We start from the raw sequence: 27318 nt of genomic DNA, 5'->3' as shown, positions 1-27318 counted from the left end.
CGTCGCTGGAAGCGGCTATTAGTTGTACAAGACACCACAGTGGAGGCCTTGAACCAGAGAGCAAGCCTCGAGTCGCCATTTCTCGAGCGATCAAGAATGGAAGACAACAGCATCCTTCTCAAGGAAGTGTTTGGGGAATCATCGGATAGTGAAGACGACGATGACGAACAACCATGCCCTCGCCACTTCGGGGACTATTCGATCCACGAATGTCGTCGATCCCAGTCTCTGCTCCTTGAAAAACCTAGCTGGGAACGAGTCACTGGGATCAACGGCTTGTGCTTGTGTAGGGACTTTCTCTCTGCAGATCGGCAATCTTCTTTGCTCTCTGCTATCGAAAACGGTGCGTTTGTCGTTCTACGCCCCTTTATTCCGCGAAAAAGGTTTCCGAGGAAAGGATTTTGCTGTTAAAATTCAAATTTGAGTATGACCTCTTTTCCCCGGGAAAAGTAATCTTTGACTGTGATGAATTGATGCCGATTTTCAATTATGCTTTACAACATTAGTTTTTTTGAATTATGCTTTACAATTTGTAATTGCAGAAGGGTGGTTCACTGAAGCCTCTCACAATCAGGTACCATGCAGCTTAATTATTACGTAATGTAGGTAATGCTCTAGTTTTCTTCAGCATTACGCATTGCTATTGTAAATTAGCAACACTGTCTTGCAATATTGGATTTTATATAATGAATGCATTGTGCTCTCTCTGACATTGGTGCGCATGTTGTTTATGTACAAATTCTTTGATTGAATTAAAATATCGAATTGCATAAGTTGTAAAGCATAATAAGAAATACTGATTGCAGTACAGATTGGAGGAAGGTATAAATTACAATATTTGGCAGTGCAGATTGAGGCTAATAAAAAAAAAGGTTTCATTAATTAGAACCATACATATCATCAACTATAAAATAGATTCAAGATTACATTAATATGAGTGTAGTGTGTACTAAAAAATTATTGATAAAAAAAAAATCAATTTTAAACTTTTGAGTGATTTCTCCTGTCATGAATCTATATTCTATAGTTGTGCTTGCTGCCCTTTCATGGCATACAATTCATTTATTGTCAAATTGCTATCGAAATTTTTAACAATTTCCATCTCAATCTACATGACCAACAAGTTTGCAATATAATTATCTTTAATCTTATTGCGAAGCCTAGTCTTTAACAAGATTCATGGTTGAAATTGCAGGCATGTTTTCAGTTGTAAAAATCAGAAGAGTGAAAAAAAAATGAAGTAAATTTATGAATAAGAGTATGTATCACTATTTTAATGTTTTTTCTAGCTCTTAGAATAATTTAGAAATGGTTGGTAGTTTTGAAATTTAAGATTTTGACAAAAATCAAGCTCATCATGCTATGACTGAAATCTCAAATGCAACTTCTCATGCTTAGTAAAATTAGTTGGATAAATTTTATTTGCAAACTTGAACATCATCTCCATTAAATGATTTGTAACCATCCCTGCTGCAATATTGAGCTAAGGATAGCTCCTTTACATCATCTCAAAGCCTTGAGTTTACTTATTGTAGTTGAGAGTTAATGTTGCAAAAATCTCATTAACTTGGAAATGATTGCCCATTGCGTTAGATTCTTCTTAATGACAAGATCAACCTCAATCTGTTGTATGAGAACAACTCATTTTGGAAATGTCTATCCCATGTTTTTTTCCAAACAAACAATCTCATCCATATTCTCAAAAATTTTTGTTGAGAATCTTTGTTGTCAATGCTAAGTAAATTGCATTCACTATATCTTGAGATTTTCATTGCAGTGCTTGACAAATATCATCAGTAATCTCCATAATCTCTCACATTAGATGAGAAGCACAAATTCAGAAGGGGTGATTGCGTAGTGAGTTGCATCTGCATATACTCTTTGATCTTCTTCAACAGTTATATTTTTTAAGAGGGCAAGTGGCTTCAAACATATTTATCAAGTTATGGATGAAGCTTAAGTGAGAATCCTAATAAATATCATCAAGTTGTTTAAGAGTGCCTATGAATTAATATAATTGTTCTAGATGACTTACGTAATGCTAATTGAAGTTGCTGAGCATGACAATGGATACAATATGCAAGGGCCCTAACTAGAGAATAATGATTGTGATTTGGTCGATTCTCCATTTAGCTGCTTTATCCTATCCTTTGCCTTGAATATTTTGTTTTGCTTAGGTTATACTAGGAAAGTACATATGATTTTTACATTCAAAGTCAAAGAACCATGAAAGGATAATTGAAATGTTTCATTATGAAGACACCTACATTAACATATCATAAAACAGGAGCTATGTGCTGATTTGTGATTTTAATAATGCAAAAATATGCATTATCTATGTCCTCTTGAATTATATTTCACACACTAGCAAAGATGTGTAATCTTTTCTTGAATCCCATGTGAAGTGGAGGATGTATTTTATGGAGCATTTGCTAGCACGTCTAAAGCGACATCCTTATTGTGAGAAGCTATTATTCTTAGGACTTGATCTTTCATCATGAGCTCTTAGAGCACAAGCTTGTATCGTTAGCCACGTAACCACATCCATTGAAGTTTCAATCAATTAGAAAACAACTCCCAACAACATTGAAAAGTGTTGCAGCAAAGCAAATAACTTGTTATTTATTATGCACTTTGTCTATTCTTTGCATTTATTTCCTTATTTCTTTACCCTATGTTTGGTAAGTAGGAATGGAATGGGTTGGGAGTAGAATGAAATGAAAAACTATATGGGGAATACATAAACTTATAAAGATCAATTCCATTTCATTCCATCCTATTCTTGTGTACCAAACAAATCATTAAAGTATAGTGAAAATGAAAAATTATAAGGCGAATACGTAAAATTATAAAGATCAATGGACATTCCATTCTAGTCCATTCTCGTTTACCAAACAATAGTGAAAGTGTGGTCGGTTGTCTTTTGACTTTATTTGTTTGTTTGTTTGTTTGTTTTTTTAATGTGGCTTGGGATGGGAATCATGTGCATGCTATTAGCTACCTAATTCCAAATATTTAAGTGTAATATGCATTGATTTAATTTATGGATTAAGTATAATGATATCATGAATAAGCAAGATTTAAAACTTAATAGTATAGAAAATATGTTATGAATCTCAATTTATGCTAACAATTGAACTTTGCTTTTATTTTGTGCGCACGTGTGTGTGTTTGTTTTAAAATAATTTAGCCATTAAGTGGGAAATTATTAATGGCAAAAGATGCATCCATTTAATTGATAAAATAAATTTGAATTTTTTTTTTTTATCTTTGCCTTTTCAAATTTGTGCGTAATGGACAATGTACCTTCTTTAACCAACTATTAGGTAATACAAGCCCCTCACCGTTCTTTATTTTTTGTAAAATCTCCTTGAGAAATGGACTCCTAGCATGTCTCCTCTCTTTGCGTGCTTTCCTATTCTTGAGCTATTGTTGATAATTATTTGTTTACTTTGTGTAAAATCCCTTTAAGAAAGGATTTCTAGCATGTTCTCTCTTTTTTTTGTACTTCCTTATTCTTCATTGCAATTTGACTTTCTAAAATGTTTCATGAGTTATGTAATTTTGGGTGTCGAATGTGTTGTATTTAATTTTCTTGGTTAGAAAACATTTGCCTTTATTTAGTTGCTCCAACATATAATAAAATATATTGAAAATGTTTTGCTAGGTAAAACGTAGGCCACATAGTGCGCCAGTGAGGAAGAGTGATTTAGTTACTGTAAGGGGCAGTAGAAGGGGTAGGGTTAGACCTAAAATTACTTGGAAGGAGATAGTGAGTAAGGATTTAATAGTCATAAGTCTGTAAAAAGAAATGGTCCATGATCGCATAAATTGGCAGAAATGGATTCATATAGCCGACCCCACCTAGTGGGACTTAAGGCTTGGATTTTTTTGTTGTTGTTGTTGTAAAGTGACTAATCTTTCAAGCTTGTCCTTTAAGGGGTCATGAAGAACTATGTGACTTGAAAGGAACCTGAGAATTTTCAAGGTTGAGAGGAATTCTCCCCCTTTGCTGTGGGATAGAGTTAACTTTCTTGCTTCTTTCTAGGTTCCTTTTATTGGAAATTTTTTGGGGATTTAGCTCTCCGATCTTTGAAGGAATTGGAGGCAGACTCACTGTAATTAGTTGAATAATGGATGTCTTATCCTCCATCTTGTGGATTTATGTTTATCTAATGGGATTTTTCATTATCTACAAATAAAATTTCATTTTGCAAGAATTAAAAACAAGATTGAGGGAGGATATAGTGGAGCCACTGATCCTTAGCTTAGCACTGGAAGTGGGGATGGTTACACAGCCTTAAATGGTAAATGATATTAGTGAGCTTGCAAATAAATTTTATCTTAAGGATCTTATTGAGCATTAGAAGTTGAATTTGAGATTTTAGTTTAAGCACTATGAGGTTGAGGTTCGTTGGTGCCCTGAATTTTAAAAAGTGTCAACCATTTTAGAATTATGTGGAGAGTCGACAAAAACAAGAAAATTAGTCATATATCCTTATTTGACTCGTTTTAGCTTGTTTATTTCTACAACTGCAATCGAGGTTGCATTTTCATGTATGAATATTAAGACTAAGCTTTAGAAGACGGTGGTCATCTTTTTGAATTCCTTGATCATGTACATTGAGAAATAAATTGCTTAAACATTTGATACTGATTCGATAATAGATAAATCCATGCTATGAAGGAGCAGCGGGCACAACTATAGGTTCGTAACTCAAGAAATAACTCAAAAGTTTGCAGTTTATTTTTTGGTGATATACTTTTGTTATAAGATGTATGTGTATTTTTACTATATTGACTAACTTTAAGTTATGAGGAGATTTATTTATCTATGATTCTAATATAATGAGACCTTTCTTTTTTATTTTTCACTTGTCCCTAAAGTAGATATTTTAGCCAAAACTCGGTGAAAGCTATGATAACTACAAAAATATAAAAACATCTTCAAAATTTTTTAGAGGATATACCCTGCATGGGTGATTCCTGGATCTGCCACTTGGAGGGTCAAGCAAGGTTGATATGAGCTTCATTATAGAATTTGGGGAAACTTATATGTGTTCCCACTTCCTGTTCTTTCTCTTTCTCTCATTGCGGAGGTATCCCAACCACCAAACTTACTAATCCATTTCATTTCGCTCATCCAATCTTTGTTGCCATCTTCATTTATATTAGTATAACCTAATGATTTTCTGCTTTATATTTTAGTGGAAGAAAAGAGGAAAAATGTACCTCTTAAAATATTTGGCTGTGGTGAGGAAGGGTACATACTAGATCAGTGCTTTAAGCAAGAAATGTCCATTTCTCTGTTTGGGCGTATAGTCCATTTTCCCTTTGTGTTTTTGCATTTTACACGGAACTTCCAGGTCAACCTGCCAAAAAGGATATGTATAAGCATGTTATGTAAACAATAATTATGTTAGCAATAGGTGATTATAATTACCGAGATGGAATGAGAAACATCTATTATACATTGAATATACCTCTATAATGACATTATTTATTAGGTGGATGTTTAGGATTTTCACTTTTTTTTTACAATAACTGACTACATATGGTTTTGCTAGCTCTGATGAGCAGGGATGCTTAGGCCTGGGTTAATGAAAGCTATAGAAAACTATGTAGCTTGTACAAATTTTTTAATTGTCATTACAAACATACGGTGTTGTGGCACAGCATTGGTTTGTCCTCAGTGAGTCAGTGGCACAATCGATGGGTGTGAAAACAATGTTAGATCTTTGGTATGTCAACCAAATTAGGTATTGTTCCTGTGATGTTCTGATCTGGAATCTTACTCCCTTTGGAATTGGAATGTTTATCGACTCAGGTTTTTTTTTGTGGTTGTTCTTGGGATTCTTGGATTCTTTTGAATAGATGGTTTTGTAGCTGTTAAAGTGGCGATAGTTATTTAGTCGAGGTGTTCTTTTCTAATAGTTAAAAGGGACTCTTCTGTCATTACTAAAAGACATATAGCTTGTTAGGGTGCGGTTGGTCTGGCAAACATAAGCTCTTCTTGCCAAAACTCTCTCTCTCTCTCTCTCTCTTGTTCTAACTCTAATTCTTCTATTGCCAGTCCAACTAGCTTGGATTTCTCAGATCACAATGATATGCTATTAAAGCTAACTTTGATCCATCATTCTTGAGTTTTCTCTTTGTTCACTGTTCATGGTTACAGTTGTTCGTTGCAGCCGTCTTTCATGGTCACTGTTGTGTTTTTCCTTAGATCATAATTGTCCTCAGGTTTGAGAGTCATTCAGTGTCTGTTAGTTGTGGAAAATAATTTTTATGTTTACAAAGAATTATAAAAATGCAAACTTGTTTTTCAGTTCTCCAAGATTTGTATTATGAAGGTAGAAAATAAAGGGTTTGTTTAGTTGTGGAAAGCTTTGCTTGATGAGTAAATAGTTGTGGGGGGTTTCCTTTAGAGGAGCTCACTTTGGTGTAAAGTAATTAAAAGTAAATTTGGCATACAGGAAAATGGTTGGGATACTAATGTAGGTTTTGAAGAGACCTTGGAGATTTATATCTCAGCTTTATCCACATTATTCCTAATACCAAATTTGTGATGGGTACTGGGATGTGCATTCGTTTCTGGGAAAGACCCTTTGGTGGAGGATTTAGCTCTTTTCATGTTGTTTCCTCATTTGTATCGTCTTTCTTCGTTAAATAATGGGGCTGTTATTTTATTTATTTGTTTATTTATTTAGTGCTATCTAATGGGGAGAATTTTCCAAGGGATTTTCATTTCTGTAGACCTTTTGAATGATGGAGAGTTGAAGGAGTCTGTCGCTTGTGTCTTTGTTGATTTTGTTGGAGGATTGCTGTCCCTTCAATAGGGAGGATGTGAGGAAGTGGTGCTGGAGTCTTCAGGAGAATTTTCTTGTGATTCTTTCTTTGTGTTCTTGACTGAGAGAACATGTTCTTTTCTTTCTTTCATATAATTTGGAAGGCCAAAGTTTCCTCTAAAAAAGGCTTTTATTTGGTTGATTGTTTTAAATAGAGTTAACACTAACAATCTGTTGCAGAGTAGGAGACCCTCTAAGGCATTAATGCTAGATGTACGTTCTTTTCCTTGATATTTCTGAATCTGCCTCTCATTTGTTTATGCGTTGTTCTTTCTGTTTGAGGATTTGGAACAAGTTTTTGGTTTTATTGGGGAAAGTTGGTTTTTTCCAGAGTTCGTGGAGGATATGTTGGCTATTTCTTTTGGGGTTGTAGAAGGTGCAAGGACAAGTCTGCTGTATGGAGATGTGGTTTGTTTGTTGTGTTGGTGGGTACATGGATGGAAAGGAACAATCACATTTTTAAGGGCAAGAAGACTTCTTAGTTTTTGGCTTGGGATAAAATTCAGTATTGAGCTTCTTTATGTTCTGTTGCTGTTGGTTGTTTTAAGGGAATATGTTCTGAAGATGTTCAGTGTGATTGGTTTGATGTTTTGTTTTTCTAGTTTAGTTTTTATCCTCATTTTTTTTTTTTTTTTTGGAGGACTCCATATTCTCTTGTTGTGTACATTCTTTCTCTATTAATGTACCTCTTTTTAAAAAATAAAAAGGAAAAAAATAAGGAGGGATGGGGGGAGTTGGGCTTAGTGTGCCGGCTCAAGAAATAGTTATATGATTTAAAATAGTGTCCCACAACATTGGTTGGTCAACTTTATGCTGTAGTATTTGTGTTTGGCCTTTGATGGTGTGCAATAAATCACTCCATATTTTATCATGATGCTTCATATGGTAGGACTATGCTTATTGTATATGCGGATGATATTGTTATTGTTGGTGATGATGACCAAGGAATCCAGAGATTTGGGGCCATTGAAGTACTAATTGGGCATAGAAGTATCTAGGATCCTAGATCTCATATGGGAATAGTTGTCCTAGTACATTCTTGATCTTTTAGATGAGGTTGGGCTGTTGAGATCTAAGTCTTTGATACACCTATGGGTCCTAAAGTTAGTGCCAGATATGGGCGACTTGTTGCATGATCTAGGATGGTATTAGAGACTTGTTGGAAAGTTGAGTAACTCACAGTTGCTTGATTAGATGTATCTACTGCAACAATTGTTGTTAGTTTCTTGATTCTTTGAGAACAAGTTACTAGGATGCAGTCTTAAGATATATCAAAGGTGTACTTGGGAGAGGTCTCTTATATTAGGATCAGGGTCATTCTTATATTTGGGAATATACAGATGTAGATTAAGTGGGGTCATCTTCTAATAGAAGATCCACAATTGGGTTTATGTATCTTTGTTGGTGGTAATTTTGGAAGAGTAAGAAACAAATTGTGGTGGCTAGGTCAAGTGATGAGTCAAAGTGTAGGGCCATGGTTCACACTACATGTGCACTTGTTTGGTTGAAGAACATGTTGGATGATCTAGGTTTTCTATATTCTCGGTCTATGGAGTTGATGTGTGATAATCGAGCTTCCATTCATATTGCCTCCAACTGGGTCTTCCATGAGTGGACAGAACACATTGAAGTTGATTGCCACTTTGTTCTGTAGAAACTTGTACAAAAGCTCATTGCAACCACTTATGTGAAGTCTGATTTGCAGCTTGTTGATTTATTCACTAATGCCTTGGAGGTGCACATGTTAAATTCATTTGTAACAAGTTAAAACATATGATATCTATGCTCCAACTTGAGGGGGAGCGTTAATCATTATTTTGGTCATTTAACATTACAAGTGTGTGCTACTATGTTCGTAAGCATGAGTTAGTAAGGGTATTATGGTCATTGGCGTGTACTTGACACATATTATAAATAGAGGAAGAGGCCTATCCTTGAGATTAGGTCTTCCATTTTACTTTATACTTCAAAAAAAGCTAGCTTAAATAAGTGGGAAAATAAAAAGCAAGGGCAAATCAAAGCAAGACTTAATATAGGGCTTAGTTTTCAATATTTAATATGTCATCTTGTGATTGTGCATCATGCATGTATATAGGATTTCTCCTATAAATAAGGAACAATCTCTAGGAAATAATATCAAATCTGATAAAAAAAATCTCTAGGAATAATATCAAATCCCTGCACATATTTGTAAAATCTTTAAATCATAAAGTCCCTAGATTACGTTGACACATGGTAGATACGAAGATCTTATTGGGCATGATCCTCATTAATTCCCCAAGGTGAGAACAGCTTGCAATTGGTGAGGAAAGGTAGATTTATTGCTCCAATAGATTCGGGTCCATGCAATGCAACTCATTCTTGGCAACTTGTGTGGATTCGGATGTATGCAATTAGTCCACTTCATGAGGCTTTGTCTATACCCTCCGCTTGTTGCAACATGCTTGTCTTCTAGAAGACTCTCAACACAATCTATAAGAGGATGAAAGTGTTAGAAGCATTGGAACTAATTAATACTGATGGAGGAATGACTCCAAAACGTGAGACATTTGCATGCACAAAAAGAGGTTTCAAGGTGCCTTGGTAAGGGGTTAAGTCCTCAGATTTGAAAATAGGAATAATGCTTATAGTGGATGGTAGTTCATATACAAAAGCATTGGGGCTCAAACATAAAAGAATGCGAAAAGGACCACGTGCATACGACTTCCTTAAAAGAATGCTCGAAAAAAGTTGAAGATATACCATCATATAATCACCCTCATTAATTTTGACATGCTTATGCTGAGCACTAGCAGTTAGCTTATATTGTGTAGTTTTCACAGTAATCTTTCATCTAATAATAGCACAAGGGACGTGAATATATTGGGCAAAAGACTTAGTTGACAGACATGGGTGGGTGTTAGATGGTGAGGGAATAAGATCAATAGGGTGGCAAGGGGAAAAACTGTGAACAACTTCAAAAAGCTTTTTATGTGAATTATTTTATGTAAATTATGTAGCACGTAACAAAAAATCCCAAGTAACAGATCCTCTACTATGCACCTAAGTCAGTCAACCAAACCACGTCAATTTCGCCATTCATTTATGCTAGAATGCCACTTTACCCAAAAGCTTAAGCTATTAGGTTGTAGCGAACAATGTATATCAGGCTTTAATGCTGCCTTGCACGTGCAACTCAGCAACACGTGGAGATATAAAACAAACGATAAATTACACCCATTATAAGGAATACAATAATTTTCAAACACCACACAAGATGTGGGCAACAAGACTAGAACCTAGGACCTCTTGGTAACCTTGCTCTGATGGTTATATTAGTCATTAGCATTATCACTACGAAATATCCTGATTGACATATCAAATTGAGTCTTTATTTTGAGAATAGAAGGCACAAAAGATACTTAACAGCTCAGAACAATCTTTCATTAAATGCAACCAAATTGTTTTGGAGTAGTCATTGACAAATGTAACAAAGTACCCAAACCCCAAATTTGACTTGACATGACTAGGACCCTAAACATCGGAATGTATTAGCATGAAAAGACTAGCTGGCTGTTTTTTGACCCCGGTAAGCAAAGGGAACACGATGATGTTTTCCCAATTGACTAGACTCATGTTCAAGATTAGACACAGCTTAAAGTAGGAAGTAGCTGTTTTACTTGTTCAAGGAAAGATGACCAAGGCAACAATGGATTTTAAGTGGTGTAGTAGTGGCTGTGCAGGCAATGGGAGGAGAGAGCGACTCAAAGTAGTAAAGCCCATAAGCCTCACGTCCTTTGCCAATGTCTTCCTTGTCTTCATATCGTGAACAACCACAGAATCAGGAAAGAAGGTTATAGAACAATTTAGTGATTTTGTCAGATGACATGAGATTGAAAGGGGATTTAGGAATGTACAAGACAGATGAAAGAGAGATGGAGGGAGTAGGATTTATTGTTCCCTTAATTGTAGTAGTGGATCCATCAACAAGGGTAACTGAGGTAGATTGTTAGGATACTAGATGGCAGCAAAGAAGTTTGGTTACATATGGTCAATGGCAGCAGAGTCAATAACCCAGGGACTAGTGGAAGAGATACCAAATGACATACAAACTATAGGATTACCTTTTTGAGCGAAAGATGCAATGTGATAAAATGTTTGTCGAGATGATTGATAATGTAGAAACCTTGAATTTTCCTCCTTTCGGTGTAGTCATGGTAGTGGTACACTCAAACAAGTGTAACAAGGGAAAATACTTTTGGGATTTTGAGACTCCATCTCGACACTTACAAACTTAGACCAATGATAACAAGATTAATAGCTGGAACAATTGGGACAACCACAAACAAGGTGACCCACCATGAATCAGTCACAAATAAACCAGCACAAGGTACCACAGCACCAAGAAGCCTAGTCCATCCAAACACTCACAAACTTATATGAATGATAACAAGATTAATAGCTGGAATAATCAGAACAACCACAAACAAGGTGATCCATCATGAACTAGTCACAAATAAACCAGCACAAGGTGCTGCAGCACTAAGAAGCTTAGACACAGCCCCAAGAAACCAACACACAGCCCTAACAATACCAAGAAACCATAACAATTGGAACAACCATGAACAAGGTGACCCGCCACGTATGATTCACAACTAAAACAGTATGGGGCTTCCACAGCACCAAAATGCTTACACACATCCACAAGAAACCAGCACACAGCTCTAACATTACCAAAGAACCATTAAGAAAGTGCTCTGAGTGAACAATTGAAAAATTTGAATTTTTGAACAAAATACATGACAATCAACTTGATATTATGATGTACAGAGGTATTTAGAACATTCTGGAAAAAATGGGAGTGAAAATCTTGCTCAAAATACTCTCACGCGCTGGCATGTGGAGTTGGAGCTGCCAGCTTTCAGATAGCGCGTGGCGGTATGGGGGAGACTCTTCGGCTGTGAAATTTCACAGGGCAGCAGCTTGCAGTTTTGAGGGTGGCTATGTGGTTATTTTTGAAAAATATGAAGTGTTTCTTTTGAGTTTCTGAAAGAACAGCAGCATCAGGATTTTTCCGGCGACTATAATGTTTTTTGGCAGCTCCTGGACTTTGCTTCTAGTCTTTGGTGGTACAGATTATCCTTCTACAGTCGCAGGTTTGAGGTTTAGGGTTTGGTTTTGGTTTGAGGTTTAGGGTTTGGTTTTGGTTTGAGGTTTAGAGTTTGATTTTGGTGTAGGTTGTAGGCCAACAATGTATCTCAAGCTTTAACAATTTGCTGTTAAAAAATTTAGTTGGGCATAAAATAATGCCAACAAAGTGTACTAAAAATAGCTTACAAATTTAACATCTGGATTAGAGACTATTTACATGGCCAACCCAGGGAGCCGTACAATTTCATGAAAGAAGAGCTTGGCTTGGACTGACACATCTCTGGCTTTACTAATAGAATGAAATGAGCCATTTTTTAATACTGTCACAAGTACAAAATCATGACCCCCCAACAAATTTAGGCAACTCTAGCATAAAGTCCATGTCAAGATCCTTAAAACATTTATGAGGAAGGAGTGTATATTGGTTGGTTGGCAGGTACATCTTTCTTTAAGGAGGGCCAATAGAATCTATCTTCAACTAGAAGTGTGGCCTGATCACTACAGAAATGGTTAGTAAGGCCTCTAGCATGCAGTTCCCAAACTAAAAACCAAAGCAGGAAGTGTGAGGAATCGTCCCTACCCGCAAAATCAATATAATCATGAGGGTTATCATCTTGCACCTCTCTGAAAATAATATCAAAGTCAGGTCAACAATGGTACTCATTCTTTATACACTTAATTCCCACTATGTGAGCACTCATAGAGTGTAAAAATGCTGCAACTTGACTAAGAGCGTAGCAGGCTTATTCTCGGTACTCACTTAGTGCCCAAGAGCAAAAGAGTGTCCTTGGAGGAATGGAACCCTGCTGTAAAGTTAGAGATTGGAGAAGAGAAACAGTGAATTAAAAAAGAAGAGGAGAAGAAAAGAAAGAGGAAAAAGTAAGTGGCAGTTTCTTTGAGCATATTTACACCTCCAGGTCTGCCCTCCTAAATTAATAATAATAATAAAAAGACATGGAACACAAAAATGTTCCTAATAACACCATATGCTTACTAAAATAGTAAATTCTATTCTAACATTTCCCTCATGCTAAAGGTGCATAATATTATCTAAATTCCAGCTTGTTATGACCATTATACAAGGCATGCTTAAATAATGCCTTCATGAAAAGCTTGGCTTGCTGATCCACATTTCATAAATGAAATCCTCACATCCACCTTCAACACAGTATACATCACTAAATAATAGTTAATTTTGATGTGCTTTGTCCTCTCATAAAACTTGGGTTGCTTGCAATACAAATGGCAGCTTGGTTATCATGAAACATCTATATGGGATTTATTACCGAGACTCCCATCTCTGATATAGTAGACTTCAACTACATCAGCTCACTTACAGTATGAGCCATAACTCTGTATTCTGCTCAGCACTGGATCTTTCTACACAGTTTCTCTTGCTACGCTAGTTAGCAAGATTACCTCCCATGTATAGTATTCAGTAATAGATCTGACTATCAAAAGAGCTAGCCCAATCAGCGGTAGTGGGTAGCACAACGTAACGGTAATGGGTGTAACGGAAAGCGGGAGTTGCGGATGTTACATAACGGGAAGCGGGTGTAACGGCTGTGAATTTTTTTGAAGCACGCACACCCTTGTGCATATTAGCATACTTGCATGTTTTAAGCTTTTTTAGAAAGAGTTTTAGTGTGTTTTGGATCCTTTAGTTTGAGTAACTAAGTTATTTGGTAAGAGCAACAAGTTTACATTTGTTTTAAACCACCATTAATAGAAAAATTACATGTGTGTGCGTATTTATACTTCCCATTGTTCTTATCTACGATAAATTCTTATGTATGCTAAATTATATAATAAAACAAAATACATTATACACTCCATTAATCTATTAGACACATAAGATATACGAATAATACAAATATAAAATAGCTAGAAAAGAAAGAAGGTTGAAGTTGAAAAATATATAACATAATTATCACATTACTAATATTATCAAAATAAAATATTTTGCTAACAAGTTAGTATTTTTAAATTGTTAATTAATGCATCTCTTATGAATATTTAAAGAAATAGTAAATTTTGTATCATTGTCGTCCCCATTATAATATTTTTCCCCTCTCGCCACATGTAATATGATTTATAAAAGAGAGGGAAAAAGTGAGAAGAAAAAGAAAAAAATATAATAATTTTTTTGGGTGTAACAGTTCTGTAGCGATTACGTAACAGTTGTAGCAGCCTTTACGTAATGGTCTCGGTTTGTAACGGCCGCTACAATCGTGATTTTTCTTCCCACTAATTTCGTGGTGTGTAACGGTATCGGTAACCCAAAAAACCATTATGTAATGGCGTTACGTAATGGTCGTGGCTGTTATTTAAAACCATGAACCCAATCTACATCCGAGTAACCCATGAACCTAACAAACAACATCCTAAGGTGGATGTTTGGGATTTTCCATAAACTGATCACTTGCGCACTAAGGTAAACTCGCTAGCCAACTGCCTGTGTTGACGTTTCTCTTCAAAGCTTGGTCCAACATCCCTAAACAACTTGACGTTGTGATCCATAGGAGTATCAACTGGAACTGGTTTAATTCCCAACATAGTAGTATCGCTTAGCAAGTCTAGGGTATATTTTTGCTAACCTAGATTTAACCCTTTCTTACAGTGCACAATTTCAAGACCAAGAAAGTAATGCTAAGTATCCAAGTCTATGATTTGAAATTTTGCTTGAGCCACTGCTTGACTTTTGCAATCCCGCTCTGGCGTGCAAGTGATGATGATATCTTCATTGAATCTCCTTACTTACATCCAGATGTCTACTCATCTGTGCAATATAGGATTCTATTGTGCTCCACAACAATGAGGCAATCAATGCATTTTCTTGAACCGATACCTTCTTCCATTTATTGTCACTGGTCTATATTGAAATGAGTGCTAGGACTTGCTTAAGCCTGTAAAATAGAGATCTTGAAAGTAGAAAGCCTTAGACAACTGCACATAATTATTTCCATTCAATTTCTTAGATGTAATATGTGGCAACGGTGAAGGAATCAAACTTTTGGATTGAACTACCACTAACAAACAGCCTCCAAAGGTATCAAATGCTCATTAACCGAGTGCCGTTTGCGAACAACTAAAAAAGATCCAAGGATTGAATTCCATGCCCATTGGTATGAAACCATGGTTTATAAGCGGATTCAAAGTTCAAATCCAATGGGATCAAATCAGACCACGAAGAGGCATTTACGAAGCCTCAAGTGCTGGTGTGTGGTGTTGGAGATGTCAACCTTCGACTGGCACGTTGGGGACTTCTGGTGATGAGATTTCAAGGATCTTTGGACAGACTTTGTCTGTGTGCAACAATGGTGTTGGTTTTGCAACTATAGCATTTTTCAGTGGTTGCTGCGGCCCTTTAGGATTTAGGTCGTGTAACCATGCTCTGGTACTTTGTTAACATAATTTAACAAAATTGGAAAGCCTAACACAGTGGTACGTCTCTATTTCTATTTATAATAATGTCTTGTACATCATAATGATCATCATACCCTCACAAACTTACACTCACTAACATACTGCAATGACAATAAATAACCGAGCAGCACCAAAAAATTATCCTTCTAATACTGCTCTTGAATAATCAAATTCAGTCCATTTGTTTAAATTAAAGGGAATATTCATCAGATTACGTGTGCTTACATCCTTTAGCAGAATAGGATTGTTGAAAGGAAGAATAGATGGTTAATTGACATAGACAGTCATGTTCTCACAATTTGTTCTCTGATTAATAGAATGCCTTTAGTGTCCAAGAGGCAAGAGGGGAGAGTTCCTTTTCTCGTGCATCTTGATGCTTATGTGTTTTGTTGTAATATGTGGCTCATATGATTGAGTAGAAGGCATGTACAAAGAGAAAACATGAAGAAAATAGGAATGCTGACTTACAGGAGGAAACCGCCGACAGTTTCCCCGTAATTGTTGACCGTTTGGTTCAAATGTAGTGAAACAGTCGACGGTTCTGAGTCTGTTACTTTGACTGTTTGCTCTCAATATTAAACCATTAACGGTTTGGCTCGGTTACTCGGTGTTTGTTTTCAAATTTTGAATTGGGACGTTGGACAGGTTGTATTTTGGAGGGTAGTCCTCTGGGAAATCTTATATTTACATGGTTTATGTTGTAACTATGTAATGTTCAAGTCTTTGGACACAAGATAGTGAAAATTACATTGCTGATTGCTCCTGTGGATGTAGGCATTGCCAAACCACGTAATTCTTTTTGTCATTGTTATTACTTTCATTATAATCCGTGTGATTATTGTTCTGTATGTTTCACTATTGGTTGCTGCGTTGTATGATCGTTTTGTTCCATTGTGCATTCAATTTTCACGACAAATTGGTATCAGAGCATTGTTGTAATGACTTCTGGAACTTATTCTGCAAAGTTCAATGTTGTTAAGTTCAATGGAACAGGAAACTTGGGTTTATGGCAAAGAAGGGTTAAGGATCTGTTAGTGCAGTAAGGTATGGTGAAGGCTTTATACGAAGTTGCTTTATACGAAGTTCAACCGGAAAGCATGGATGAAACAAGTTGGAATGAATTTGAAGCAAAGGCTATGTTGGCTATTCGACTTTGTTTGGCCGATGACATGCTGTATCAGGTGATGGATGAGGAATCTCCTGCAGCTGTTTGGAAGAAACCTGAAAGCCGGTATATGTTTAAGTTTCTAACGAACAAATTGTATCTTAAGCAGAAGTTGTATCGGCTTAAGATAGCGGAAGATTTGGATTTGAACCAACACATCAATGCATTCAATCAAATTGTAAGTGATTTGATGCGTGTTGATGTGAAATTTGAGTAGGAAGACAAGGTGTTGATGCTATTGGATTCCCTACCTGCGTCTCACACGTATGAAAATTTGGTTACTACTCAAACATGGGGTAAAGAAACCCTAAATTTGAAAGAGGTAACAAACGCATTGTTGGGCTTTCATCGAAGAAAGAAAGCTAGCGATGAAATTTCATAAGGTGAAGGGTTTGTGGTAAAGGGTAACCAGGAATGTGGAAAAGAAAGTTCTGGAGCGGATCTCGTTTGCAGTCTAGGAAGAAGGACATAAGGTGTTTTAAGTGTGGAAAAATTGGGCACATAAAACCGGAGTGTTCGGAGTGGAAAAAGGGGAATGTAGGAAATCAAGAGGGTTTGTCAAAATCTGCGAATGTAGTGGAAGAAAAAGACTTAAGGAGCAGTGATGGTGATATGCTTTTTGTCTCATCGGGTTTAGAACGCCTCACGGATTCTTGGATCCTAGATTCGGGATGTTCTTATCACATGACACCAAATAGAAATTGGTTCAACACCTATAGGTCAGTAAATACTGGTGTTGTTCTAATAGGAAATGATGTTTCATGCAAAATTATTGGAATATGAAATGTTAAAATTAAATGTATGATGGTGTTGTGAGAACATTATGCGATGTAAGGTATGTACGGGATCTATGGAAGAATGTGATTTTAATGGGCACTTTAGATTGTAACGGGTATAGTTATAAGTCTTAAAGTGGGATAATGAAGGGGTGTGAAGGCGACTTGATGGTGATGAAGGGACAGAAGTTAGTGGAAATTTTTATGCACTGCTGGGTACAACAGTTGTAGGTGGAGCTACAATTGCAGATTCTGAGTCAAGTAATACTGTTTTGTGTAAAACAACCACACACAAGACGGATGGTATTCATAACTACATTTATTCAGATGTTTGGGGACCGGTGAGGATAACATCATGGGATGGACATTTGTATTTTGTGAGTTTGTCATGAAAGGTCTTGGTGTGCTTCATGCGGCACAAGGCAGAGATGTTTGCCAGGTTTAACTTGTGGCTGAGGTGGAAAATCAGACTGGGAGAGAGATCCTCAAGTTAGACATTGGAACTAAGTACGCTAGTTCTGTTCAAGGAGTTTTGTGAGCAGCATGGTGGGTTATATGCAGGGCTTGCAAGGAACTTCTTGGTAGAGTCAATGAGTATGACATATTTCTTGATTAACCGATCGCCAAGGGTATCACTAGATGGGGAAAGTTGCAGTAGAGGTGTGGACAGTTAATGCAGTAGACTACTCTGGTGTGAGAGTGGTTGAATGTTCAATCGTGCGTGTTTCTAGTGTGGTGAGAATTAAGCTTGGTAAAATGTCTAGACGGTACATTTTTCTCAAGTACAAGAAAGGTGGGTTCAAGTTGTGTGATCCAACGGCAAACAAGGTGGTGATCAGTGGAGACATGGATTTTGGTGAAAAAGCCATGGTGCAGCGTACTCCAATAGATAAAGAGAAACAAGTGTCAGAAAACTGCAACTACAATGAACACGTGATGCAGGTGGAGTTGGAGACTCCTGGTAGAGATGACATTGTTCATGATGAAAGGAGTTATAGCTCGGGGGATGCACTATCAAGCCACCACCCAGGTATGAAGCCACCAGATGCACTATCAAGCCATAGAAAAGGGAGACCAGCAAGATCACAGTGGCCCCAGATGCACTATCAAGCCACCACCCAGGTATGAAGTTGATGTTCTGGTGTCTTATGCATTTATTACTACCAGCAAGGTTCCTACTATTTTTCAAGATGCGATGCATAGAAAAGGGAAAAACAGATGGATGAGTGCTATGGTGGAGGTGATGGAGTTATTGCAAAAGAATCAAATGTGAGTTGGTGGAGCTTGTATAAGGGAAGAGGACGATAAGATATAAGTGGGTGATTTTACTGTTGTTTTATGTGAACGACATGTCATTTGTTAGGAAGGCTTTGACTGAAGCTAATTAGTTGGGAACTATGTTGAGAAAAGGTTTTGACATAAAGGTTTTGGGTATGACCAAAAAGAGTCTTGGGTTGGAGATTCTCAAGGACAGAGTTGTAGGGAGATTGGAGTTAACTCAGGGTGGTTTTGTGGATAGAACTTCTCAGGGTGGTTTTGTGGAGAATCAATGTAAATTGTCTATCACTTGGTACCCAAGGATGGACAGTGATGTTTGGGACATGTCAAAGGTCCCCTATGCTGGTGCAATGGGGTGTTTTGGCAGGCAACAGAGTGATTTGTCAGTTGTGAGATTTGTGGATGCAGACTATGCAGGGGGCTTTGATGATAGAAGGTTTACAACATGGTATGTGTTTACTGTTGTGGGAAGGCCTATTTGTTGGAAGTCTTGGGTACAGTTTCAGGTTGTACTATCAACAACTGAGTCGGGGTTTTTGGCAGTAGCCGAAGCTGTCATGGACAAGTTCAAGCTTTGCTTGGACTTAGTTTATGTCTCCAATTGTTAGACGGGAGGCGGTCCCAACCTAATGTCCCAAGGTCAAGGTGGAGTAGCGGGTTTATGTTTTCAGTTTTCTCCTAAGGGGCGTATATTCGCTAGGGTGGAGATTGTTGTAATATGTGCCTCATATGAGATTGAGTGGAAGACATGTACAAAGGGAAAATATGAAGAAAACAGGGATGTTGACTTGTAGGAGGAAATCGTCGACAGTTTGGTCCAAATGCAGTGAAACAATCGATGGTTTTGAGTCTGCTACTTCGATTGTTTGCTCTCGGTATTAAACCTTCGACGGTATCTCTACAAACCGTTGACGGTTTGGCTCGATTACTCAACGTTTGTTTTCAAATTTTGAATTGGGACGTTGGACAGGTTGGGTTTTGGAGGGAATACCTCTTCTTTGGACACAAGATAGTGAAAATTACATTGCCGATTGCTCCCGTGGATGTAGGTATTGCTGAACCATGTAATTCTTTGTGTCATTGTTATTGCTTTCATTATAATCTGTGTAATTATTGTTCTGTATATTTCACTATTGGTTGCTGCGTTGTATGATCGTTTCGTTCCTTTGTGCATTCATTTTTCACAACATGTTTCTTGTTACGCCTCATGATTTTGGTTGCACATGTTTTGTTCATGTTCATCATAGTCAGAACAAGCTGCCTCCTCTTGCTGTTATGTTAAATGTATGTGTTTGATTATTCTAAAACTCGCAAAGGCTATAGACATTAGGATCATCAGTGTTGTGAACCTCCTACTGAGATGCATTATGTTTTTTGAGGGAACACCTAATTTTTTTTTTGGGTTGGGTATTCTTTCGATGAGGCCGTTCTTGGTCTGTTTTGTTAGCGGTTCTCCTCCTTGTCTTAACTCTCCATTTCATGTTTGCATTCCTTTATTAGATAACTCTGCTGTCAGTCCAAGTGAGACATCCCTCATTGCTCCAAAAAAACACATAGGGTTTGTGAATGTAGTAATAGACAGCTGATAGTAGGCATCAACCTTCTTTTTGGCCCTCCACTCTATTACCCATTGATCAGATCCTATACTTGGAAATCCTTAGTTACCTACTCTGTTTCTAACTGTGTCCTCGACTCATCTTCTCCCTACTGCTCTTTTCTTGCTCTGCACATTCATCTGTTTATCCGTCTTATCTCATGTTGAGGTCTTTTAGATGAATGGAAGCCTCAGCTTCTCAAGGGACATCAGAATCGGGGGACCTTCCTCCTGGTAAGTTGCCTATTTAGTGTCATTAGGTATAACGCCATTATCACCCCTGATGACACTATAAAATGCTGAAAGTTTAGTTGGTGCTAGGGGACTTGTAGTGTTGATTATTTTGAGATCTTCAACTGAATTTTGTTTGGGTCCTGATCTCCTTGGCCTAATTTTTATTAGCCTTTATGTCAATTAGATGTTAGAAATGCCTTGTTGTATTGGTGGAAGATGTTTTCATGGAGGGACCTTGATCTATGTTTATTAGGGTGAGTGTCAATGGTGTTGGTTGCATAAGATTATTAATGGTTTAGGCAATCTGTAAGGGTTTGGATTGACAAGTTCAGTAAATCAGTTTTTGATTTGGCTTCATATAATATTAATTTTTGATGACTGTGTCTTTGTTAGGCAGAGACAAATATGGTGCTTCTAGTGGTTTGTGTAAATGACATCATTGTCACTGATAGTGATTCTAGATGAATTGAATATACAAAGTGCTGGCTTCAGAATCTATGTCAAAACAAGGACATGAGAACTCCTTGATATTTCTTTTTGTACTGACGTCAGATATCTACAAAGGTCAGAATTCATCACAGAGGATTATACATTGGGCTTACTGAAACTGGTATTTTGGGACCTAGACTAGCTGTTACTGCCAGGGACCTGCATGTGAAGTTTCATAAGATGATGTGCTGGATTTTGTAGATGAACATCAGGAAAGTCTATTGACAGGTTGATATATGTAATTGTCACGAGGCCTGCAGGTCCATTTGGTTAAGGTTCCAAAAATGAATTTCTATATTGTTGTTTCGGAAAATGAAAGCAAGGGATTTCATCATGTTTGTTTTACTCAAAATGCGCTTGGGCTGTCTTTGAAATGTTTCTGAAAATGCATGGTGAATGCTAAGGTTGATCCAAGCGGTGCTTTGTTAAAAATATAATTATACTTATTATTATTGCTATTATTATTAAAAAATAGGTTATACCCCATACTCTGTGTTCTCATTGTATCTGGAAAACTGTATTTGGATACAGCAGAAACACCTTAAAATTGTTTCCTTAAACCTGTACCTTTTGGGGCCTTTTTGGATACATTTCCAAAAATGGTTTTTGAAAACCCTTGATCAAATCCGAATTTTGTGCATTCTTTAATCCCAGGTTTCCGGATATTTATCTGAAACCTTAACCAAACTGGCCCTAATATTTCATTTGTGGTTGTTAATCAATTTATAGATAATCCCAAGCAGGTAGACTAGGATGTTGCATGTAAGATTTGTAGATACCTCAAGGGCTGTCCTTGTAATGATCTGGTATATAAGTGTAGCAGGTGTTTTGATATTGTTGGATGCTTCAATGTGGATTGAGCTGATTTGGCTGAAGAACATAGGCCTGCTATTGGGTATTGTACCTTTGTTGGTGGTAATCTTATTACCTGGCATAGCAAGAAACAAGCTACAGCTGCAAGATCTAGGGTTGAAGCATAGGGACATCCTGTTACCCACACAATGAATGAGTTAATGTGGTCAGATCCCTTACGTCAATGTTTGGTTTTCCTATGACAAAACCTATGTATATGTACTCTGATAATCAAGCCGCTATGTATGTGGTAAGTAATCTGTGTTTCAAGAAAAAAAAACAAGGCACATTGAAATACATTGCCATTTTATGCAGAATGCTGTGATGAAGAAGATTGCGGCTGCACCAAGTTTTGGGTTGGGGGTTATCTATGCACCCACAACTCAAGGGGGGAATATTAAAGTGGTCTTTAGTGAGGGTATTCTTGTCTTTTTGTAATAATGAGAATTTTTTTCTCATTAGTAAAGGAAATAAATATAAGGCTGAGCATTATTTGGTTAAAACTGAAATAACTGACCAAGTAAACAATATTTGGTTAATTAGGTGTGTTAATTTCGGTGGTTTGGTAAAATTTTGTTGAAAATTAAGTTTCCAGTTGATGGTTTGGTTGATCAAAAAAATTTATCGATTCCTGAACTAATCAACATGTGTGTGTAAATTTTGAAAAAATCCATACTGAAAGTATATGCTGACTGGCAAAGTAGTACCATCAAATCTCAATCTCAATTCTCATCATTCTCAAGCAGTAAGCTCTAGCCCCTCAACCCAAGGTCTCAATTTTGATCCATTTCTCCTCTCTCCCCTCTCCTTTGGCCCTCTAATCTCCACTCTCCAGGGTCCTCACCAATTACTGCAGTGTGCAAGCATCTATCATCTCTACACCACCATGCTTAGCCCCTCTCCTCTCTGGCTCTCCCTCTCTGCTGTATGCTACTTCTCTAGAGTCAAGACACCACGCTTCGATTCTTCTATAACCTCCATTTCAACCTTCAATTGGAAGCCGGCAGCCCGCAGGTGAATGACACTTCTCCATCCTTGCACTTAAATTGTTTGATGAAATGCTTGTCTGAGTTTATATTCAGAATTTGGCTTTCATGAATTTTGAATTTGAAGCCATATTTTGAAACTTTTTATTGTTTCTTGTTCCTATTATGACCCATTGGAATTCGGCACTTCAGTGGCTTGATTTGAAATCTTAGGTGTACCAAACAGTGTACCATAGGCAAAGACTGATTTAATTGATGTCAAAGGTTGTATGAAGGGAAGGTGTTAGACCTAGAACAACATGGATGGAGGTAGTAAGAAATGCTTTGATACCACTCCAACTTTCGAGGGATGAGACCCTGGATTGAACAGAATAGTAAAAAAAAAATTAGAAGGCATTCATATAGCCAACTGCACAAAGTGAAACTTAAGGCTTTTCTGTTGTTTGTTTTGTTTGTTTATTTGTTATTAGCCAACTCCTACATAGTTCGGGTGTCTGCTAATTTGGTTTTAAAATCCAGAAAGTCATTATTCCAACTTGCAATAGAACATGCAAGAAATTCTGAAAGCTGGGACTCAGAATGCTGATTCTCTTTGCTCCTTGCAATCTTTCTCAAGCATATTATTCATCATTGATCCTGGATTTAGAAAATAACTGTGCTCAGTCAGCCAAAAGAAATGGCAATTTACAGAAAGAACCACAGTTGCTGATCAAGGCACTATCATTTGCGAGAATGTTTTTAGGAAGAAATACAAATGGAAATTTGAATTGAGAAAGGCATACTTATTCAAAGGTAGGCTCAAATCAGAAGGATAAAGAAGCAAATTGTATGGAGGAGAAGAAGAAATGAATTGATATGCCAGACAATGAGAGAGAGTTTGATGGAGATTATGTGTGTGATGATTTTGTTTTATTGGACAAGGTTTGTGAACAATTGGAGATATTTCTGATTCTTCGGTATTTACTTGGGGTAGTTTCGTGTGTGCCAGCATCTCCCCTTAGGAATGGGATCTGTTTCTATTTTTGAAGAGGATTGTTTAGGCAAACACAATTTTCTGCTCATTTGAAGGAGTTTAGTATTGACGTTCAACAGCCATTGAATAAGTAGGGATTGTGGCTTTCTAATCCTTTGCTTGGATGTGGTAGCAGTGAGGCAAGGAAAGGCCGGCATAATTGGAAAATTTATTGTGTTCTGTGAATCATGATGGCAAGGAATTATCTTATTTAGAAAGTGTTGGTCTTTTATTTCATTTTCAATTTTTTTTTTTTGTATTTTTTAAAAAATATTTTTTCTGTTTTTGCTTTTGAGGATTTCTTGCCCTCTTCTAAGTTGTAATTGCTCTTTTCTTTCTTACTACATTTTCTTTTATCATCTACAAGATTACAGCTATGTGAGTTGCATCTTTGAAGATTCAAGGAATTGTTTCGATTAACTGAACTGATTGAAATAACTGGAAAAGATTTGGTCAGTTATATAATGGTTAATATTGTAAATTTCATTTGGTTGGGGTAAAAACAATTTTAACTGGAATTTTTTGCTTAATTTGAAATTCTGATTGATTGCTCACGCCGAAGTTTATGGTTGTGACTGGCCTGGAGAATGTTAGCTCCCGACCAAGACTTCTCTGTGGATCTCACCAGTTTAGTTGTGGTTGTTGTATTGGGAGTTTAGTTGTATGTCCTTGGATTGCTTGTGCCATTTGTCAATCATCAATGAGTTCTTGTCCTTGTATTGCTTGTGCCATATGCTTCAAGTACCATTGGCTTTGCTTTTAGTTAGTATTCCTTGCAGTATAGTTCTATCGTTGCTCAAAGTTTTCTATAATAAGCTCGCCTATAGAACCTTCTGTCTTTATAAATTACTAATATTTGTTTTTTCTGCTGCAGGCGATGAGGTTTGGGGATCTTCCACCATGGGCAATTGAACTTTCTAATTCTATTCGTGAGGCAATGCATTTCAGTGATGTTGTTTATGGACTGGTGGACATCAGGACATATGATGCGGATAAGGATGATTATTTGTTGCCATCGGATTTGCTATGGAGAGAGCCGCTTTTCAATCAACTTATTGTAAATGTATACCAACCAGGTGAGGTGCGATGTGACTTTTGAATGTTTTAAATCTGAGATTCGAAGTTAAGGTTCCTTTTGAAAGTTGAAACATGAAAGAAGGAAGGTAAATACGAAGGAATTCACTTTTTCTTGTTTGGTTATTAAGGCTCTGTTTGGAACTCAGAAGACCTTAGGGAAAGGAAACAAAAATAGGAATCAACTTTTTAGTTATCAAGCAAAGTAAGGAAAACAAAATATATAACAAATCAGTAAATAATTTGGTTTTACACTTCATTAATATTTGTAAATTTTTTTATAATACTGGGACAAGGTTTCATTTTTAATCGTATTTGATATAGGGGGGAAATACAGAGGAAAAGGAATTTCTTTCTTATTTTCCTTTCTTTTTCCTGAACAAAATCCTTGATCTAAATGGAGCCTAAGGATAATGAGAGAAAATGAAATTTATGGTAAATCAATGGACTAAAAAATATTTTATTTTACATGTTATTAACCTTTGATTTTTCTTAATTCACAATCATATTTGAACACATTTTCATTTGTAGCAGTATGTGAGATAGAGAGAAAACACAATGAAAAATTGGATTCCTTCTCATCTTCTTTTCTTTTTCTTTTTTTTGGTCTCACAAAAATCTTGACCCTAAAGAAGTCTAAGGTAAATCACCTCCCCCTCCCCCCTCCCCCCCTTTCTTTTTGTTTTGTTTTCGTCTGTATTCTGTTGTAATTGATACAGATACACTTGCTTTGAAGTTGTGGCTGTAGCTGCAATATAACTAAGATAGCCTCTCTTCTTTTCTCCTGTTGCTTATGTCAGTTCTTATTATTATTTTTATTGATAAGATTTTCTCTCTCTTAGAAATCTTTCTTGGATGTTTATGTTGCATATCAAGTAAAGGATGCATTGTTATTTGTTAAGTACCTAGTGTGATTTCTTGTTGTATGTTTATGTTGTAAATAGTAATATGAAAATGCATAAAATATTGTGTGGGAACAGGCTGATAATGCAGGGTAGCTTCGAGTAACATGTAATTATCCCCTCATTACTAAGTGAAAGTTGTATTTTGTTGGGAAGAAAAAACACAAATAGGCACTTGAACTTTTCCTGTGGTTTTATGATATTAATTAGTTACACATGGAAACAAACCTAAGACTCAATTTTATTTTCTGGTCCAATAATTTACTGGATAAGTAACTAAAAACGAATGGAAATGGAGACACCATAAATGCTTTGAAATGCTTAAATATCGAAGGCAATATATGCATACTGAAGATGGCGCCAAGGAGGAGAATATTTTATGAAAAAAAAATTGTTGTGTTTTTTAATGGTAAGGAAAAAAAGTTATGTAAGATGAACCAACTTATTATTATGCATTGTTATAACAAGTGTGTTTCTGGTTCTTATTTTCTAGATTAGGCTTTCTATTTTGTCAACATTGCCTTTTCCATCATTTGTGGTTATTTACATTTTCTCACTTGTGCAGTTGGCATCTTGTTATAAGAACTATGTTTCTCCATTTGTAAGCATCCTTTATTTTTCTAGAAAAGCATCTTAAATTGGTAAATGGCTCATCCCCATTTTTCTTCTCAAGACATCTTAGCTTTTTTGTCCATGCATCTATGCTGATTATCCACTTCTTTGCTGTATTGGTAGTTAGCACATCACATTTGCATTTTGATGTTTCACATAAACCCTTTTTTGGATGTTGATGTTGATGTCGATGGGAGTTGAGGAAAAGTAAAATATATGGCTGATAGCATAATGCTGTAATTGTGCTGGTGCAGGGAATCTGTGCGCATGTTGATCTCATGCGTTTTGAAGATGGAATTGCCATTGTCTCCTTGGAGTCATCATGTGTGATGCATTTCACCAGAGATGAGAGAGACAATTGCAATATTGCAGAGGGAAAAGACAATCCACCGAAGACAAAAATTCCTGTATATTTGACCCCGGGGTCTCTAGTTTTGATGTGGGGAGAAGCTCGCTACCTCTGGAAGCATGAGATAAATCGCAGGCCAGGATTCCAGATATGGGAAGGCAAGGAGATCCATCAGGAGAAAAGGACCTCCATAACATTGAGGAGGCTCTGCAAAAGCGAATAGTGCGTTTACCAGTACATGATTTGGGGCATTGCCTGCTTTAGCTCTTGTTTAATCTTCTTATATTGTCGTATACTCCTGCTTCTCCTCAAGGCAGCATGCACCAACTTGAAATTTCAATTATAAGGAAATGAAGCATAGCGCCTAGTTCAAGAAAGAATGGAAAGTTACAGTGATCCAACCAAGATTCCTAAGAACTGGGAATGTGCTTTATTGTATTGTCTGAATGCTTCTTGTCCAATTCCTGTCAATTAGAATCTAAGGTTTCTGTTTGAGTCATAGCATGTGTTCGCTGGAATGAAACAGCCATAGAAGATGCATTGTTGTTGTATACCAAATGATAATGCAAAAAGTATTGTGAATCCATTCTCAAA

The 27318-nt window shown here is 36.7% G+C and overlaps 1 protein-coding gene across 1 annotated transcript; it reads left to right on the top strand.

Moving 5' to 3' along the window:
• Window positions 1-27318, top strand: LOC131155408 (uncharacterized). The gene is made up of 4 exons (XM_058108499.1): window positions 1-343; window positions 543-574; window positions 24662-24868; window positions 26630-27318. Exons 1-4 carry the CDS (start codon window positions 97-99, stop codon window positions 26945-26947), a joined length of 804 nt encoding a protein of 267 aa, XP_057964482.1. The 5' UTR covers window positions 1-96; the 3' UTR covers window positions 26948-27318.

This window comes from Malania oleifera, chromosome 5 (assembly GCF_029873635.1).
Source record: "Malania oleifera isolate guangnan ecotype guangnan chromosome 5, ASM2987363v1, whole genome shotgun sequence".
Taxonomy (NCBI): Eukaryota; Viridiplantae; Streptophyta; class Magnoliopsida; order Santalales; family Ximeniaceae; genus Malania; species Malania oleifera.
Note: the sequence above shows the minus strand (reverse complement) of the source record. Positions and strands in the feature narration are given on the sequence as shown.

Coding starts and splice junctions, on each gene's coding strand:
- LOC131155408 (XM_058108499.1), top strand. CDS start 97: ATGGAAGACAACAGCATCCTTCTCAAGGAAGTGTTTGGGGAATCATCG. Junction 344..542: donor GCTCTCTGCTATCGAAAACG/GTGCGTTTGTCG, acceptor TTGTAATTGCAG/AAGGGTGGTTCACTGAAGCC. Junction 24,869..26,629: donor ATGTATACCAACCAGGTGAG/GTGCGATGTGAC, acceptor GTGCTGGTGCAG/GGAATCTGTGCGCATGTTGA.